The sequence below is a fragment of the Anopheles gambiae genome, chromosome 2 (genome assembly GCF_943734735.2).
Source record: "Anopheles gambiae chromosome 2, idAnoGambNW_F1_1, whole genome shotgun sequence".
NCBI classification, from domain to species: Eukaryota; Metazoa; Arthropoda; class Insecta; order Diptera; family Culicidae; genus Anopheles; species Anopheles gambiae.
In genome coordinates this window covers 26645442-26664477 of record NC_064601.1, presented here as the reverse complement: position 1 = coordinate 26664477, position 19036 = coordinate 26645442, and the positions used below count along the sequence as shown (strand labels likewise).

Here is a 19036-nt window from a genome sequence, read left to right as displayed (position 1 = left end):
ACTCGGGGAAAGACTGTAGTTCAATGATTAAAAAGTTGAGATTTTTTCCTTCAAACCCTAGATATATATATACATCGGTATTTCTGGTCACTTTGCCCACAGGGCAAGGCGAGCTTTTTGGCGGCCACCGTCGCAAAACCGTCGCAAAACGTCAAAACCGACGTCGCATGTACTGCAAACCGACGTCGCCAGCGAGCGAAACTCGCAACGATTTCGAGGCGCTGGCGACGGTCGTTTTTGACGTTTTCCGACGGTTATTGACCTTTCGAGCGAGCTTTTGCCCTGGGAGCCAGTGTGGCCAGATTATATTAGCATTTCTGGATGATAAATTGATCATATCTATTGGAAGTAGTGCAGTCCACCAGCTTGGTACGGTTAGAAACAGAATGAAATGTATTTCATACAAAAACTTATAGCTACACAAATTCATAGGTTACTTTAATTAAATTACTCATAACCCAAACACGGCTTACTATAATTCCAATAATATCTTCTGTTTTAGTTATTGAAATATCTTTAAATTTTTGGCATATCCTATAACAAATTTTACAAAAAGGTTCTCATTTTCAATCTCTCACTATAGAGCGTTACTTTTTCACTCCATAGTGAGACGATGTTGGTTAGTTAGTTGATGTTAGAGGCAAATAGCTTGGATGAGTTTTGTACCGTGTTGATTTTTCCGCACACTTTGCTCCGACATAGCGATTCATCGATGTAGGCGTTGGACGAAAAACGACAAACCATAAACAATCATTCAAATATCGTCCATACGTGTATAAAGTTATCAGTACACCGTCGAAAACTCCGAACAGAATTGGCTACTGCGAGCTGTCGAGAACCTCAAAGCGCTACGACTCATTAATCAGTACCTGTGCGAAAGACGCCGCGGATGGCGCTGACGATGTTTCCGAGTATGCCGCATTCAGGCGACTTTGTACAGATACAGCCAAACCTGCTACAATGTGTCATATCCGCTGCCGAAATATTTTCCCTGGAGCACTCTTATGCTTTCGATGTGCAGGACAACGTCCCAAGCGCCACATATTAAGCTTAAACGACTGGAAAATTGAATATCCATAGAAAAAAATTAAAGCTCCACAGTTTCATTGGTTTGATCAATAGATGGCGTATTACAACTCATCATTATATTGCTGTGATTTTCTTGCAATGTGTTTCGACAAGTTTCATCTTATCATGACCTATATAGCCTTCTAATATTAAAAGCAAAAATCTATATGAATGGTCGTGTGGTCAGATACGTGGGTATCAACACCAACGACCATTACTCAAATCTCATTTGCTTCAGTACTGGTGGTTTCCGTTGGAGTTTAGTATTTAAACAATCGTATCGCCGTTCTAGTTCTTGCGATGCCCCAAATAGCCCGAATTGCTTAAGCAGCTCATTTTGGCACGCTAAAGATCGCTGCTCTAATTCGCCTTTTGCAGTAGATAAACAGCATCAAAGTTCCAGGCGGTCCTTCTAAATAGCGCCTAAGCAGCTTCCTTAAGCTACGGTACTGGGGATTATTTTTCTTTGTGTTTTATTTTCAAGCAAGCGTCATCGATGAAATAAACAACAGGATTTGTTTTGTTTGTGTACATGTGTATATTTTTAAACCCTTAATATTCATAAATTACACGAAACGTATCACAATTTACTGTACAATCACAATCACTTCTTTCAAAATCCCTTCTTCAAAGAACTAATCTAACTTGTACAGCAGCAATGAGATGATTGGCGGCGTCTGTCTTTGACACTTTGACAAGACCCACCTTTACCAATGTCATGCATTAAAAAGCTATGAAGTTCCACCAAATTCGGTACACGTTCTTAACAAACCTTAAAGTTCCATCATGAACCCAACACATAGTGTTAATCAGCCGCAAAGTTCCAAAGAGTACCATGTGCCTGTTAAAAAGCTCCATAGTTCCGCAAAGTACCGTCTATCTCTTAATCAGCCACAAAGTACGACATCGGAAGGATTTTTCGTTAAACAGCACCAAATCAGCTATAAAGTACGAGCTGGCTATTTGGGTACCTTCCCCTCGCCTGAAAATTTCATTCTCTTTGTCTGTCTTTGAGCTTTAACCGCCGACAGCGAGATTCAAATTCAAATTTAAATGATTTCCTTTGACGAGCAATTCTCGGAATCCATGCAACTGACATTTTCTACTTATTATGAACATTACATTTTAACGGAAAAAATAAAAAAAGTGCCAGGCAAACAAACGTGCATCAGCGCGATAAGTAACAAATGAGGTTAGCAATCCTTGAAACAGCATCCCAAGCGTCACAGATTAAGCTTAAACGACTGAAAAATCAAATATCTGTGATTTTCGGTAGGATAAATGGAAAATCGGTTGTTTTAGGAGGCTTATCTGTGAATCGGTAGGCATATGAAAAATCGGTAGGAATACAGATAAATCGGTATTTCTGGTCACTCTGATCGACATGGCGGATTTGCTTGAAATGTATTGCTTGGCATCCAACTTTCTTGAAAAGCTCACGAAAGCTCACGGCCTTGTACCGTCTGAACTGGGGCAGCACCCGAAAGAATCATTTTGAATTATAAACTCGATGTGAACGGATCGTTCGTCAGAGACCGTGAGTCAGAGAGTGGAAGTGCGCGAGGAGTGTGTGAGTGAGAAGTGTGAAGTAGAAAAGTTAAAGGCAAAGCGCACGAGTGCAGGAAGAGGAAATCCCTGGTAGCCGTGTTTGTGAAGTGGAAAAATACCCCTTTTCCGTGAGTTTCTGTTTGCTGGTATTAAGTTATCGTTACGTTTAGTTTGGAATTTTCCAGAGCCTGATGGCTGCTCCTCTTTTTTTTCATTGTGTGCGCAACACTTCACATCCATGACGCATTACGCCTAACGAATAGTAGAGCTCTCTTTTCGTGTGTTTGCTGTGGATCGTCACGTACGCACAATCCATTTCTGCTTGAATGTGTCGATAGCTATGAATTCGTGCTTGCAGTTCTTTGTGCGTTTTTTTTCGGTACTGCAATGCTAAGTAGTGGACAAAAAAAAGATTAGAAACGCACTACATGCTTGTAACGTGCGCTGGCTCGCTCCCCTACGTGTGGCCATGGACTATAACAACCCCTTCGAAAACGAGTCGATAGGTGTAGTAGTGCGCGACTTTGTTCGTGTTCGCAGTGTTGGGTTTCACCCGTACCGAAAGCATTTTTTGTGTGTTACAACACAGTACACTGAATTTTACGATGGTTGGGAATTACCCCCACCCGACAGCATGCTTTTTGCACCACTCACCCAATGCGTTACACATTGTTGAAGGCAAAAAAGTGTATTGCGTTGTATCGTGTGAGGACACCGCCGCCATCTTGTGGTTTCATTTGTACGTCACACGTACGTACAACGGCTACAAACCGTTGCTTGGTGGTGTGTGTGAATGCGCGAAACGTTTCAAATACACATCTAGTGGTAGGGTGTTGGACGGAAATGTATTTTCAAGCCAAAACCACACATTTTGCTACGTTTTTCCGTTACATAAAACTGTTTTCTTTTTTATTATTTTTTTCTACCATCTACAACACGGCAGAAAAGCAACTGTTATTCAATGTATTTGGCAAATGAATTGGTTTTTACGTGCTCTCTCATTTCACCCAGCTTTTTCTCTCCCTTCAGTTTTTGTACCTTCTTTGGCAATGACACTGTGTAAATTTATACTTTTCCTTCTCTCTTGCAGAGTATAACAACGGCGCCCACTTATACACCAATAATAATTGTAAGGAAAAGCGATTGTCGCGTTGTGAGCATATAGACACGCACGCACGTACGCACGCAATTTTGTTATTGTCGTCGTTGCAGAAGCAATACGGACATTCGCTCCAGCGTTTGTGTAGACGAGGCTCCAGCCAAGGTCCAAGGCGTCGATTTGGACACAAAACGGAACCGTGTCTATGCAGTGAAGCGCTGAGGGAAGCTAACAAACAGCTTGTGTAGTGTTGTGCCGTGGATAATGCACGAAAATCGCTCGACAGAGAGAGAAGCAAACATAGTGTTATTTTTTAGCAGTTAAAATTATTAGTAGTGTAGTAATTGAACTACCAGCTCGCGTATTTGGCACATTTTCTTGAATACAAAGCAAGGAACACGAAGCAAAAAATCGTTACAAAAAAGCGTTCAGCAAACGACAGACAAACAGGGAGCGAGAGTGAGAGAGAAGCAGAAGCAATAAGTCTTTTCCCCCATTGTTGGGCATTGTGTTCGCTCGCGCGCGCGTGTTTGTGTGGATGTCCCTTTTCGCAAGGCACATCGGTGTCTACAATCTCGCCAGCGCGCACATACACAGGGGGAAACAAAACAGCAGGCAAGCAGCAGCAGCAGCAGCAGCAGCGGCTGTGTGAATATTCCCAACGGGCTAGAGGCAAACGGGGTCAGAAACAACAGTGCTGTGAAAGAGCGACGGCAGCTGCACATAGCAACCGTTTGTGCTGTGCAACATAACATCGCCCCGTCCCCTCCACCATTAGGGTAGACGCGCTAACAACGGACGAACCACAGGGGCTAGACGAAAGGCGACGTTCGAGCCTTCTCTCCTCTCTCATTCGCGGATGTGCGCTGGTTGAACGATCATCTCTCGGAAGCGCCGTGCTCAGATCGAACAGAAACGCGAGCCCACCTCACCCTCAGTGTGTGTGTATTTCAGAAAAGGTGTAAATGGTGGTGGCTTTTACTTATTCCATTCAATATATTCTGTGATAGTAAGCGAATTGCCCCAACTAATCGCGAAACAGTGCGAAACGCAACAGTGCTCTACATGCGCTAGTTTTCTTTTCATCGTTCAGTGAAAAAAGAAAAGAGGTGTGTGAGAGTGTGTGTGTGTATACGTACACGACGCGTGAGCATTTTGCGTGCCTGCATTAGGAGCACTCGTCGTCGATGCACAGTGCATTTGTTCTTATAAGAAGGCGCATTCGGTGTACCCCGAGGGTAACATTTTCGCAAGACAATTGTGTTTGGCTGTACGGCAGGAGCGAAACAGGTACGAGTGAAGACAAAAGCGTGTAGCACACCGTTTACAATTGCATTTTAAACGCAAAGTAGAGTTCCCCCTTCGTGAAAGTAACGCAGCAGCGATAAGTCGACCGTTGCCACCATAATTTTCGTATTGTATATGTGTGTATGTGTGTGCAGCTGCAGTGTGTGTGCCCCGCGTGCGAGAAAGCGAATCAGTATCGATACGACCGTTGGTAGAGTGAGTGAGAAGCCAAGCGAGTGGACAAAGCGAATATACGAATGAAGCAAAAAGTGCGTTTCTTTTCTGCTCTTTTGTCGCTAATCGAAAGAGAGAATTAGGAAAATAGAAAGTGCGTTTGTAAGAGCGATCACACACACACACTTGTACGCATCATACCATACACATCTACAGTCGTGAAGTTACGTAGCGAGCAAGGCCTGTAAGTGATTAATTTTCATTTTGTTTCTGTTTCTGTAACGCATGATAGCGAGCGGAGTCGACGCGCAATTGTCGTGTGTGTATATGCATGTGTGTAAATAGACGTCACGTCCGAAACGGTCGAAAAAGTGAAAGTGCAAAAACACGGCAGGAACCATACCTCCACCCACAAGAGAGAGCTGTGAAGAGAACGAGAGACTACTCCAGGCGCGATGACAAACTCGCACAATCGTAACGGCCGCAATGCTGGTAGTGGTAACCATGCCGAGCGGTACTTCCACAACCACAGCCCGCAGCAGCTGAGCCCTTCGACGCAGCAACAGCAGCAGCAGCAGCAGCAGCATGGTGGCAACACCGGAAGCAATGGCAAGCAGCAGCGTGGAGGAGGCCGCAGTCAGCGGTCACCGAGTGCGAACTACTTCCGTAGTATTTTCTCCTCGTCCAACACAATACCGATAGTACAACAGCAGCAGCAGCAGCAGCAGAGGCAACCGTCGTATTCACCCACCGGTGGACGAGGTGGTGGTGGTCGCCATAGCAACAACAGCAGCAACAGCTCAAACAGCTTTAATCAGCGCTCCAGTCCGAGCAGTAGCGGCAGCTTCCCGATGATGATGTCCTCGCCGATGGGAGCTGGTACGGCCGCCGGACCTGTATCAGGTTCGCCGCCAAACTTTTCCCACTTTGCGGGCAGCAAGTGCTATGATGCACCCGCACCCACCGCGCTGCCGAAGCCTCCCGTCCACTGGACCGTCGGTGGCGGCAATGGTAGCAGCAGCAGCAGCAGCAGCAGCACTACTAGCATTAGCAGTTCCTTCTCGTCGATGATGATGATGGCGAGTGGCGGCGCCGTCGGGGGCGGATCATCCGTCCACACTTCGATGGCCGGTGGCGCTAATAGAAAGGGGGCGGCAGGATCCTCCTCCATCAACGTGGGGCTGAAGCAGCAGTACCACAGCCAGCAGCAGCAGCAGCAGCAGCAGACGCGACTGCGGACCAAGGCGATGAAATCGTGTGCATCGGCTGCGGCCAAGGCAAGCAATCGCCATGCCGCTGCCTTCACGCACAATCTGAAAACGATTCTCAACGTGCAGGCTTAACAACCCGTCGTCACCGTAACAGCCAGCAGCAATGGCAGACAGAGTAGCGGCAGTGGCAGTAGCAGAAACAGTCTCGAGCAAGTGATGCGAGAGCAAGATGATGATAATACGATAACGATGACGACGAGCGTTGAAGGCGCTAGCGACAAGGAGCTATCGACGATACGGCTAGAAGAAGATGCGCTACCGCTCACGGTGGTACGCCAGCGGAAACGGAATCGACGGAGGAGAGCTAAGCAGCAACACCAGCTGCCCGCGAAAGCGACAGATGTGAAGAAGCAGTAAATGTGCCCAACTATCCTCATCCCCCTTTAATTTGTGAGCGATAGTGAGAGAAACTGGCGAGAAATCAACATTCAGTGACCTGCCAAGGATTGCGCAGCAGGGAAATAATGCCCGTTCGTGGGTATATGGTTGGAAGAAAGTGAGTGGTTCGATCAACTCCACGACACTACCACTCATCCCTAGAGAGCAAAGCGCGCAGGGTCATCCTGCAGATGTGCCGTTGTGTCATTGTGTGACAGTTTCTTCCTTTTAGGGAGCACCCGGCCGTCTCACATACTGTGAGAATACAAACCCCGTTCTGTTGCACCAAAAGGGGGTCGACCCTTTTCAAGCGCAGTACGCGGACGGTTTGGGAAGGTGTAATTTCCTGTCGAAATCTGGCTTGTGGTTTCTTCCCATCATCGATCTACAACGTTGAAGAGATAGAGAATGGGAGAAGTGCGCTCATCACACCCTTTGTGGTGCTGTGTTGTTGCTAATGTATGCAGATACCGATGTTGGTTGCGTTGGTTGCTATCGTAACCGTCACCGCCGACGCCGCCGTATGTCGCCTTCCGCAAATTTGTCGACACGATCATCATCATCATCATCAGTGTACGATCGTCGTTTGCACTGAGGTTGTAAATGCTGCATCTACCGCCTGCGCCTGACTGCGAGGAAGAAAGAAAGGAGAGAGTCATCGGCAGCCGCAGAAGGCGGAGATCAAGGTAGGAGTGCGTGGTAGGGAAGGATAGGAGAAGGTAGGAGTAGTCTTACGTGTATGTATGTAAAGGAATCCTTATGACTATATGTGTTTTTTTTTTGTTTCGAACGTTCTGATTTCGCGGTATATAATGATCCCAAGTTAAAACTTTTATTTTGAACGATCCATTACGATGTCGCGATAAAAGTCGTACGATAATTATAAATGACAGAAGAAAGGGAACTAAAGATAAATGGTACAACCCTCCCCCACTAGCAGACGAGGTTGAAGTTGAGGGCAACAGCAAAGGACATGCGTTAGCAGTGTGCTGTGTGTGTGTCTCGCTAAACACGGATGATGGGGTAGGCCGAAATTTAAAGTACACAACGATAGGAGAGGAAGAGCGAGAGACAATGAAGAAGAGCTTTCGGTATACAGACAAAAGCATTCGTCATGTGTGTGCAAGTGTCTCGCGGAAGGACAGGGTTAGGACAAAGAGAGGAAAACTGATGGTGCAGGGTGCATGGTTGGAGTGATAAAACACGGAAATTTATCAGTAGGGCCAGCTATTAGTGCCAGTAGTAGGTGAGACACGAGGCACACGAGAGACCAAAAGTGCGTACGGTTTTTTTTTTAGAAGAGGCAAGTCCTGATAATGTACTCTAGAGCACAGCGATAGGCACACTCAAGCCTCTGAAAGGAAGCAATCATCATCGTGTGTGGGTGTGGGTGGGTTTTTTTTTCTTTCGCAAACACATGGTGTTTGGTGTATTGGCTGCTGTGCCCATGTAGCTATAACTACGACGTTTTCCGTCGTTGCATAGCGTTGCCATACTCTCTCTTTCGTCGCCTTGTTAAGGACGGGGGAAGAGAATGTCGGCCGCAGACGTTTGTGCAGCGAAAACATTGTTGAATTTTTTTCTTCTTTTAATTATCTTTTGCATAAGATATAACCTTTATACTTTTAGTGCGTTTTATTCTAGTTGTACTACCTGTGTGCGTGTACTTTGTACGCCAAATTGAGTTGGTGCCAAGCATTGTGATTTTCGGTCGGCTTAAGCAGCCGATTGTTAAAATTTTGATTAACATTGATAACTTTTTCCTTTTTGTCTGTTTTGTAAACTACTACACGACCCCTTGGGGGCGAACAACGAAGGCAATAATGTTTTGGCGATCCCTTCAAACCTAATGCCTGGACACATCCGTGCGCATCATTCCGAACGGAAGGTTCTCCGTGATGGTGGTGGAGTGTGTGTGCATCGTGTATTGTTCACAACAGTTATGCTCAAGCGAAGCGAAGCGGTACATGTTTTGGGATCCACACAACTGTTCCCTTTGTTTTGTTTCCTGGCTAATAGCCGGACAATGCAAACTTACTTCCAACGTGTTTCAGAGCCTTTCTCTGCCGCAACGTACCTTCCTTCCACATTCGTACTATTATCGCCCAGTAGCGAATACCTGTTCACTTCAATTTGTACTTCTGTAAGCCCACCGCCCAGCAGCGATGTGTAGAGTATGGAGCATAATTTGGCAAAGTTGGAAACATAAACCACCCAGGGCGTGTACACTATGATATGGGACACGGGAGGGGATATTCCTGTTTCTCTTTCATTTTGGACACTTACAAATTAGTATATAAGTAGTTTTTTCCAGTCAGTCAGTCAGTTTGGAAAGTACCGAGACCCACATACACACACACACACCCACGCACACAACTGTCCAACGGATCGTAATCGATAATATGACGATAATGAGTGGACAGCAGAGGGTAATGGATTGTTGTCTTCTTTGTTTTTGCTTCTCTTTTTAAGAAAAAAAAACGGTGATATAAATTTGAATTTTAAGAAACAGATTTTCTATGCTAATGAAGATGAGAGGATCTCCCGCGCGCGTCCGTTCACGCACAGCAACCAGACTCACTTACACGCACAGGTGTATTACGGTGCACTTCGATGTGTGTAAAATTAGAATGAAGGATACATGGTGGAGTGTTGCTGCGCGCGCGGGTGTGTTTATATTATCTGACGTGAGGAAGGAAACCAGTTTCAATTGTACAAAGGATATATTATATATATACATTAAAAAAAAAACACAAACAAAATTTGCACACATTCAGAGACAGAAGATGTAGATGAATCAACAGCAGCGAAAGAGTCGAACCGAGGGAGTAAAAACTGTGGTAGGAGAGAAAACAGTCGTAATGTGTTGTTTGCTGTGTCGTTAACTGAGGCAATCGTGAGTTGGTTGGGTCTTAGGTTCTCGATGGGATTGGCAGCAAAATGGGAGTTTGTTTGGGCGAAAGAGATGTAAACACACCAGAGCATATTAGCTCACAAATCACCATACTGGTGAAAATTGGCGAATTTGAAAGCTGTAACGTAGAATCATTTGACCATCATCTCGCCTCCTATCGTGGCGAGAAAAAGTGCAGAATGTGGTACCGGGTACAGGTACTATTAAATTGGAATTTCCAAATTTCTTTTTTTTTTTCTTAGCAAAATGTATACCCGGTTTTGCTCTATTTGTGATATTCAGCCTTGAGAACTTAGTGAACTTTTGTAGGCTGTTTTTGAAAATGTCCCTCGAATTTGTTTGGCAATGCAGACATTATAGATATCGTTTGCATTTGTACAAAAGTACCTGTAAATATTTAAAATTACTTCAGAAGGAAAATAATCTACCTTTTTGGGCAATATCTTTTCATTCCGTAAATATCTATAACCCCAGATGAAGTGCAACAACTTGGTAGATACGTCTGTATCTAGTTCCTTTTAGTACGTCAATGCCTTTTTTGCATCGACAGGTGCAAAAATTGTATTCGTATTAGTGTCACGCAATATTATTATTTTGCCCTTGAGATGCAATATTCTTTTTACTTCTAAATCTAGCTCTACATAGATTGTCTTGTTTTGTGACAATGCGTATCTTTAGCATATCAAATTTTGCCCATCGGTATTTCACTAATTGGACGATACAAATAATATGTGCAGCGTGACCAAGATGAAGAGACAGAGTGAGAGAAAAGAACAACTCCGCTACAAAAGCAACAACCAATCCCATCCAGTCCCAAACACATCGAAGAACGGGGCGGGATCAACGCATTGCTCGATGCAAAGTGCAAAGTAGAGGCAGCAGCAATCGCAGTACAAAAACTCAAACCAACACTAAGCGCGCTGTATGTTTTACACTAGGGGGGAATACGAGGTGGTAAGGAGCGGGTGGTGCTGGGTGTTATTTGATGGGCTCTAGAGATGCAACGATCATGCAATGAGAATGCAATGAAGGAGCAGAGTCGGCACTAACGACTAACAGTTATGTTGGTGTGCTTTTAGGTCCTGGAAATGAAACTCCCATATCCTCCTTTTCTCTTGATTATCACCATCACCCCCTCCCCCCCCCCCCCCCCCCCCCCACCCACCTGCAGTGAATTGGAGGCACTAAGTGTGTTGTTATTACTCAAATTGCTTGGTGTCTGTGTGTTGTGGTCCGTGTTAAAATTAACTCAACTGAAAACAGACAGAATGGAAATGCATGCTAATCTGAAGGAAATTACGAAGCACCCCCGAGCGGAAGCGCGGGAGTTCTTTTGGGTGGACAAATTTGTGATGTTGTGACGATAGTTGGAGCAGGTGCGCGTATGTGCGTGTGTGTGTGTGTGTGCGGGTCTTTATGGAACCATATTTACCATCGTGTTCCTCCCCCAGTTACGTTCTCCTAACATTGTTAGGCCACATTGTAGCAATTCAATTTTACAACGAAATGTTATTTTTTCTCGCCGAACAAAAGGATGAGAAGATTAGTTCGCAAAGGGTCAAAACAACGGTGTGTAAAAGAGCATTGCTGTTGTGTTAAAAGAAACAATCTTTAAAATATTTGGGTGGCGTTTGGTTCATTCCTTTAGAAGGTTTAGTTTTCCTTTTTCTTCGCTCTATCGTTTTTTTTTTTAATTTAAAATTATTTTTCCCCCAAACTTCTTTCCTCAAACGAATCAAAAAAGGTGATATAGTATCAAGTGCAATTTCATCCCCCCAATATGCTTCTGCTTCCTGTCTCCACTTCAAAAATTAGAACAAATTCCAAGCTTTTCCAATCCACCCGTGTGTGGTCCTTTGCTACACAACCCTAAAGTTCTGGAAGTGTTAGATAAAATTCTCCCCCAGCTACTGCGTCCTTTATCCTCCCGTAGTCGTAGTTTGTTCATTCGATTGCAATACTTTGATTATACACAATTAAAATAATAATTTCGTTTATTTTTCGGGCCCATTTGTTGTCCAACGCAAAAGCTGTGAGACAACATCCCCGTGATCTCAATTGATTGTGATCTAAAAACTAAACCATGATGGAGGTGGTGTGCGTTTGTGTTGTCTTTTGCGGTAGGGGTAAAGCTTATCTCGAGTTGTGAGAGCGAATAGTGCAGAAAAAACAAATAGAAAGAAGGATCGTGAGACTGCAGACAGACGAAGCATTTTTAGTAAAATAAGAAACAGGCAGCTTTGAACCCAAATTACCCAAGTGCGTGCCTGGGGGGGAACTGTTACGGTTTCCATTCCAGTCTGCAGTTCTCGCGTAAATTTGAACCCTTCGGCGCACTATGAACTTTTGCCGCGGGAACGGACCAGGGAGCATTTTACATTTCAAACGATACTTGGACGCGAACAGACGATTTAATCAATCTAAATGTTTTTTTCACGATTGCTGGTAAGTGGTGCTATTAGAATGGGATGTTTTGATACACCATTGCGTGTTAAAATCAAATAGTGTGTAATACATACACAAATTGATACATTTTAACAAACCTCGGTGTGCCAATACAAACATCTTAATGTAGCATAAACACCCGAAGCGATTAACACCATCAAGGAAGTCAAGAAGGGTTTTGTGAATGACAAAATTTTGTGCCTGAGAGTGCTTGAGAAACAATCTACGCTACGGTACCGATTTTTCTATTGCCTAGAAAACTGAAAGGATCGTTTGGAAGATGGGTTTCGAAGGAAGTATCTTGGGAGCAGGGAGAGTAGTATCATTTCTCCGCGATCCTCGCGTCCAGCTCGTTTGAAGTGTGGTGATGCTTCTGCAACCATCAATACCGCTACCATAAAAAAAGACACGCTAGAAAAAAGACGCCCCTCTTTAGTGACCAGTCCGGATCATACAATGTTTTGCTTCTTTTTTTTATTTGTTATCTTATAATTCTAACTATAATTTTCGTACATCCTCTTTCATGTACACACATACACGCGCCTCATAGATGTAATAGTTCTTACGTCTTTTTTTGGCCGGTTTCATTTTGTTTTCTCTCTCCTTACCGTCATCTCCATGCCGGTTCAACAACATCCTTGCCTTGTGTTGACAGAATGCTCATCGCAACGAATCAAGTAAAAAAGTACAAAAAATATTTTTTTTATATAGTTCTTTTATTTTTTGCTTTGCTCATTTCCTTCCTTCCTTCATAACTATTCATTTAATTACATTTCATTACAAAACATATCAATAGTGTATTGTCACTAAAAGGTGGAATTACTTGTAGTCGAATTTCTCGATATGTAAAACTGGAACTTTTAGGTCGATCTTCATTTCATTATTCCTTGCGTTGAACATCACCATTGTTTTTCTTTTTATTGAATTCCTGAATTGTCGGTACCTGAATATTGATGGCTAAGCCTGAGTGTGTGCCATTCTATTTAATCGTTTGCATTGGAAAATATCTTCATCCTCCCATACACATATTCATTTATTTCTCCAACCATTCTATTTCATTTATCTCATTTTCAAAGATATTATAAAGGACTGAAAAAATACAAAAAAAAACAGTTGATCGTTTTCGTTGAAATTCTGCTTTTAACAACACACACACAACGATTGGATCGGCATGGAGAGGACCCGTATCTATTTGTTTTATTAAATTCATCAACGTTCCTCGTTGTGACCGTTTTTCCTTATTTTGGGCGAGCGAGTAACAGGCTAGTCCATCGCGAGCAAAACCCTTGTAGGTAAAAAGGCGTTACACAAACATTTGCGCGAACCAAATAGGGACGAGGAGAAGAAAATATAATGATTTTATCATTCGCAACGTAACGTTTATGGTACACACGTAATACCAAATCAACCAAGAGAGAGACAGTCTAGCGCGCGCGTGGGTGTGTGTAGAGGAGAGAGAATGGACAAAACACTATTATATAAATATACACCTTTAGTAGAGTGTGGATTTGAAAAAAAAACTAAAACCAAACGAAGCCGCCAAGCCAGAAGAGAAGAAAAAGGACATTTTGAATGGAATATCCGGTTGTGTGCCACTAGAAAATAATGATGGTTCTCATGGAGAAACTTGCTTGATAAGTTGAATGAGATAAAAAGAGAGAGAGAGTGTGTCGTTGAGTGCGATGAGAACTGTCGTTGCGTTGTGGTGTGTCCCCCGACACCTTGTGTGTGTGTGTGTTTTTGTGTGTCTTAACTGTGCTGTTGGCTTTCTTCAGCCCAGCCTGGTCTACACCCCACAAGACCAAGGTAGGCCGGGCCCGAAGCCTGCGAAGCAGATGAAGCATTTTTTCCGTTATGGTTTTTTTTTGTATTTAGAATTTAGAACCTTAAGGCTTCGAGTACTTCGTTCTGTATATTACAGAGCGCGTAAGGAGGGTACACTGCTAGAAGGGAACGAACGTTTCGTGGTACTGAATTTGAGGGCCTACCCAATGTACAGTCCCGTAACGGGCTGTTTCCCAACTCCCCTAGAATTAGGGGGTCGTCGTCGTCCTTCCGGGCTCCTAGCGGTAAAGCGCTTTGTTGGCGTACGAGAAAGTGACAACATCTGCCACATACGCGGGGAAAGTCGATTTTCTTGTTCGATGTGAAAAAGAACGAAACGATTGACCAAGTATTAAACCGTCTGCTTCGCAGGCGCGCTTCGTGCCCGGGCTTGCTGTTCGGTACGTAGGGTAGTGCATCACTCCCTTTGTGGGAGAATCGCACTGAGACATTGATTTCCATTGATGAGAGAAGCGGCCATACACAATAGCGGACCGTTTCGCCGTCGTTGGAAAAATGGCCACACTTAACGCGCTACAGGGAAAGGTGGGCAGTTCTCGGCCGAACCAACATACTAGAAACCTACAGAGAGAGCCCAACAAAGAAAAGAACTCTATTATACCCGCTCACCACCACACACATACATACACCGTTGCAACCAATTTTTAGCCTAAACCGTAAAGAAAAATAGACATACGAAGAGAAGTTTCAATAGTACCAACAAAACGGATGGGTGGGTCGGATGATATACGTATCTTATGTGCAGTAAAATAGAGCAAAACTGATACACATCACCCATCACACACACACACAAATCACAACTCCAAATGACGACGGTGTATATTGTGCATGCCAAGTGTATTTGAAACGATAAAAGCAAGCAACAACAAAAACCGACCGAGTCTTAGAAGTATAATATTAATGTTAAATTCGAAACTGCTAGTGGGTGGTACTAAGCATAAGTGAAGACAGTAGAGCAGCAGCTGCAGCAGTGGCAATGCAGCGAGAGAGAGATAGAGAGTGGTAAAGGGAGAGCAAGAAGTGAGAGTAAACAAAAAAAAACAACACAGAAGAAGTCAGAGAAGAAGGCTAAAGAAACAATTGTACAGTCAAAAGCAGCAAAACAAATCGATTTGATATCATTGCGTGTGCGTGTGTGCAAAACTAAACAGGAAGTGTAGTAGAGCCTCGAAGTTCGAGACACACAGGGTTCGAGCTAAGTAATAGCAAAACAAAACTGCGAAAATAACCGTAAAATCAAGATTTAGAAATGTTTGTAATTGTTCTGTGATCCCCCTTTAACTGATTTACGGTTTTGCTGTCTGCTTGATCCGACTCCCGCTTGGGCGGTGAAAGTGAAGATCCAAACACTACACACAATCAGCACAGAGGGGGTGGGGTGGTGGGGATGTGCAACCCCCGCCATATGTCCACAACAGCATACAGGGTACGCGGGAATGTACGGTCCTTTGCAATACGCGACAGACACCACACGCACGTGGTGTCAACATCTGTTTGTATAGCCTGTACTTCCTGCCCGTACATACGTATGTATGTGTGGTTGTGTGTGTGTGCATTTTAAAGAAAATATAGTTGTGAAAATATAGGTAAAACAAAATAGACAAGGGGGGGAAGACCGAGTGTTGTACGCTCAAAGGGGAGACGGGATCAAAAAGGCAGCGCAACCATCATCAATTTAAAGAAACAACAATTGTATGAAACAACAATAACAAGGAAAATCCACACTACACACATAAAACCTTATACTTGATCATCATTGCAATCATATTTTGTGTAACAATAAGAAGAAGAAAAACACACAGAAAATTGGAGCGAAGAATTGAATGTGAAACTTTGTACGAAAAAGGATACGCAACAAAATGCCGTAAAATGGGGTTTGCAGACGGCATATCATTATGCAGCAAATAATTATGGTGGCATAATACCACACAACAAATCACACTCTTGTCATCAGCTCATCACCTTTTCCTTTTGACCGTAATATCATACTTACATTTTACCGAAGAGAGTTCCCCGCCTGGTGACGTCAAATCTGTAGCATATAAACTTTAAAAAAACTTACCTGCAATAAATGCTCACCCACAGATACACAGTTAGAGGTTATGGTTTCTGTTGCTAACACCAGGGCTAGTGCGCCCAACCGGCGGCCACGTACATTCTCAATTTGAACTGCTAGTATTTTGGTCTTGCAATACCTTCCGCAACGAGCAACAATAACTGCTTAGGTTGTTGTTGCTTCTCTCTCACTTTCCTTTTGCGTACATTTAAACTGCTTTTGTTATCTAAAAATTAAAAACCATCAAAATCTTATTGCAATATTATCCATACAAGATTACCACATTTTTCAATAAATGACACGTTTACGGGCCACGGTCCGGGGCTAGCCACAGGAGTCGGTGTGTTATCGCAGAACCACACTTTTACACACAAATAGCAACACATTCACACTCATCACACACACGGAATAACGATAAAAAACCATTGCTCCAAAGTTTCAATGTCAAATTAACCAAATTAAAAAGTGCATGTAGAGAAACGAAACAAAAATCGCCCCCCGCTCGCGCCGTAAAGCAGCGAGGGAGCGTGAAGAGGAGTGCGAAGGAGGGCGACGTAGCGCCAAATGTATTGTGTTGTGTGTCTGCCGGTGGGGCGAGGAGGCACACTGCTCACCCACTGCGCAACTACCACCCACAGAGGAGAGACAGATTGCGCGCTCGGTTTCCCTTTGCTCTGTAAGGTGTGATGTGTTTATAACAACTAGTAGTGTTTAATAATCGGCTGAAATGTATACACAAATTGTTCAAATTTACCGTCTCTCTCTTTAAACCATACATTTGCTTGGAAAAATGTCTAAAAAAGCTACTAGCTTGATTTTATTTCCCAGCCATCATTTTGGCTCTCAAACATCCCCGATGCATTTGTGCTAGATTCTTTGTACCTAAAATACTTTAATTTTGTTTGCGTTTTTCTTAATCTTCTTAGACAAAAATCATGGAATATATAAATATGTAAACAGAAACACACTAAAATGCAAATTAAATAACATACGGGCAGGATTTCGCATTGCAAAACATAGAGCGAGAGAAGAGTGCTTGGACTCGTTTCGTATTAATTTTCCAACCCGTATTTTCTAAATCAAACTCTCCCTCCTTCTCCACTCAGTCGTCATATGAATACTGCGCGGCATCCATATACCCTACCCCCCTTACAATCAACGCAAAATCTTTTTTAGGGAACAAGAAACACAAAGAAAGCAGCAAATAATAAGGATACGCTCAGGAGAAAACCGAGAAAGCAATAGGCAGAGCAGGAAGCAGACGAAAGCGTAGAATGAATGGCGTTTTTTGATTAATACAAAGCAAAATATGCAGTATAATAGCAGATCTGGCAGCAGATCTAGAAAGCACAGAAAACGGACGAGGAAGAAACATTAGAAAGAAACACACACACAAACACAAAACTCAGTTGTAAAATTTCCATTTTTCAATTTTTGTACGAAAAGATCGAAGTAGAGTACCAAAACAAAAAGAAACAAAAAATAGCACATTAATGCTCTACTTCGCAAAATCCTACAATCAAAAGAAAAAAAGAAAACAACCAACAACTTACAAAAGAGCATCTGTATGATGCCACCATAACAACAATTACTATCGAAAAAAAAGAATATCCATCGATAGATAAAACAAGAAATAAAGAATATTTCTCATTTCTACCCCCACATTTCCCACATTCATTCCTTTCCTGATAGTAGTCCCTTATCCTTTTAAAAAAATTCCCCCAATTCCCCGGCCCTCATGGCGTGCTTCCCAAGTTTTGATCCAATATCCATCCCTCCCTGCCATGAGGACCAACCCAAAGGTATTGATAAAAGAACTACTTTACCGATTCAATCAAACGAAATCATCGTTGGTTGTGTGTCACTTAAAACGGCCGTCTCCTTCGACGAGCGGTCGCAACGAATCTGTTCCCCCGGGTGAGTGGACCCCGTTGTGGACGACCCAATGCTTTGGATTCGAAGTAAGGAATCATCGGAAATAACAGCCTGGATGTGGATGGCCGGCTTTCGGCTAGTGGAGATGCATCTCCGAAGCTTACCCAGACCGGGCCACCTTTATGGTTTAAGAGGTAAGTAACATTATGAAAGATAAAATGGATCAATAAAGTATAATTGCTACATCCGAAAGTTCACAATGTTCTTTAAATGTTGCTTTAAATGTATATATGTTTTTTTTTTATTTATCAATATAAATACTCCTGACTCCTCCTTGCTTTACGTAGTATCAAACAAGAATATAGCTGCCTGAATGAGGGGACACAGCATGATACGATCGCGTAGTGTGTGTATTTACGTTTATATAAGTAAAGAAAGAAATGTTTATAAAACATCCCATTAGAAGAGATTTTCTACAATCAATTTGTTTGATCTTTCTGTTTGACGACTAAAAGAATCATTTAAACACTCCTTCTATCTAATCTACAGCTGCATGAAACAGAGTTTCGGCATCTCCGATTGTCGTGTTTGATCTCAAGTAGGGTAAACGTACCTATAGTGGTGCTAGTACCAATAGTGGTGGTATTGCACTAAAATGCGTCTCATACGATAAATTAACAGTAGTTAAGTTATTTATGATAGTGTGAAATGTTCTCTAGCCTTTTACAAAGGATTTAAAAATGAAATGGGGCCATTTCGTTTCTTAGTGACCGAAAAATCCATTATTTTGTGAAATTAACAGTAGTTAAGTTATTTATGATAGTGTGAATACTAGTGTGATACTCATATTCTTGTTAACGTTCTAAATGACCACATATGAACGCAATTATTAGTTTTTTAACATAATTGTTATCAAATGATATTGTTTTATTCAAATTCATTGGCTTTTGACCATATTTACGTATTTTTAAATGTTTTTTTACGATAGTGCCATTATAGGTACACCAAACAGGCATGTTCCTATAGTGATCCTAGTTCTAAAATCAATAAAAACAGCTAATTTTAGATTTTTTCGA

The 19036-nt window shown here is 42.8% G+C and overlaps 1 protein-coding gene across 5 annotated transcripts; it reads left to right on the top strand.

Annotated features, from left to right (window-relative positions):
* Nucleotides 1–2550: 2550 nt before the first annotated feature.
* Nucleotides 2551–17623, top strand: LOC11175618 (centrosomal and chromosomal factor). 5 transcript variants are annotated; one of them, XM_061646753.1, is made up of 3 exons: nt 2551–2744; nt 3707–3745; nt 5469–17623. In XM_061646753.1, exon 3 carries the CDS (start codon nt 5632–5634, stop codon nt 6517–6519), a length of 888 nt encoding a protein of 295 aa, XP_061502737.1. In that variant the 5' UTR covers nt 2551–2744; nt 3707–3745; nt 5469–5631; the 3' UTR covers nt 6520–17623. The 5 variants fall into 5 exon arrangements, with proteins under 5 accessions (XP_061502737.1, XP_061502739.1, XP_061502738.1 ...); XM_061646755.1 differs by having other exon boundaries at nt 4726–17623; XM_061646754.1 differs by having other exon boundaries at nt 3707–5005.
* The last annotated feature ends 1413 nt before the right edge of the window (nt 17624–19036 follow it).

Excerpts from the sequence above, each read along its gene's own strand:
- LOC11175618 (XM_061646756.1), top strand. The coding sequence starts at position 5,632 with ATGACAAACTCGCACAATCGTAACGGCCGCAATGCTGGTAGTGGTAAC.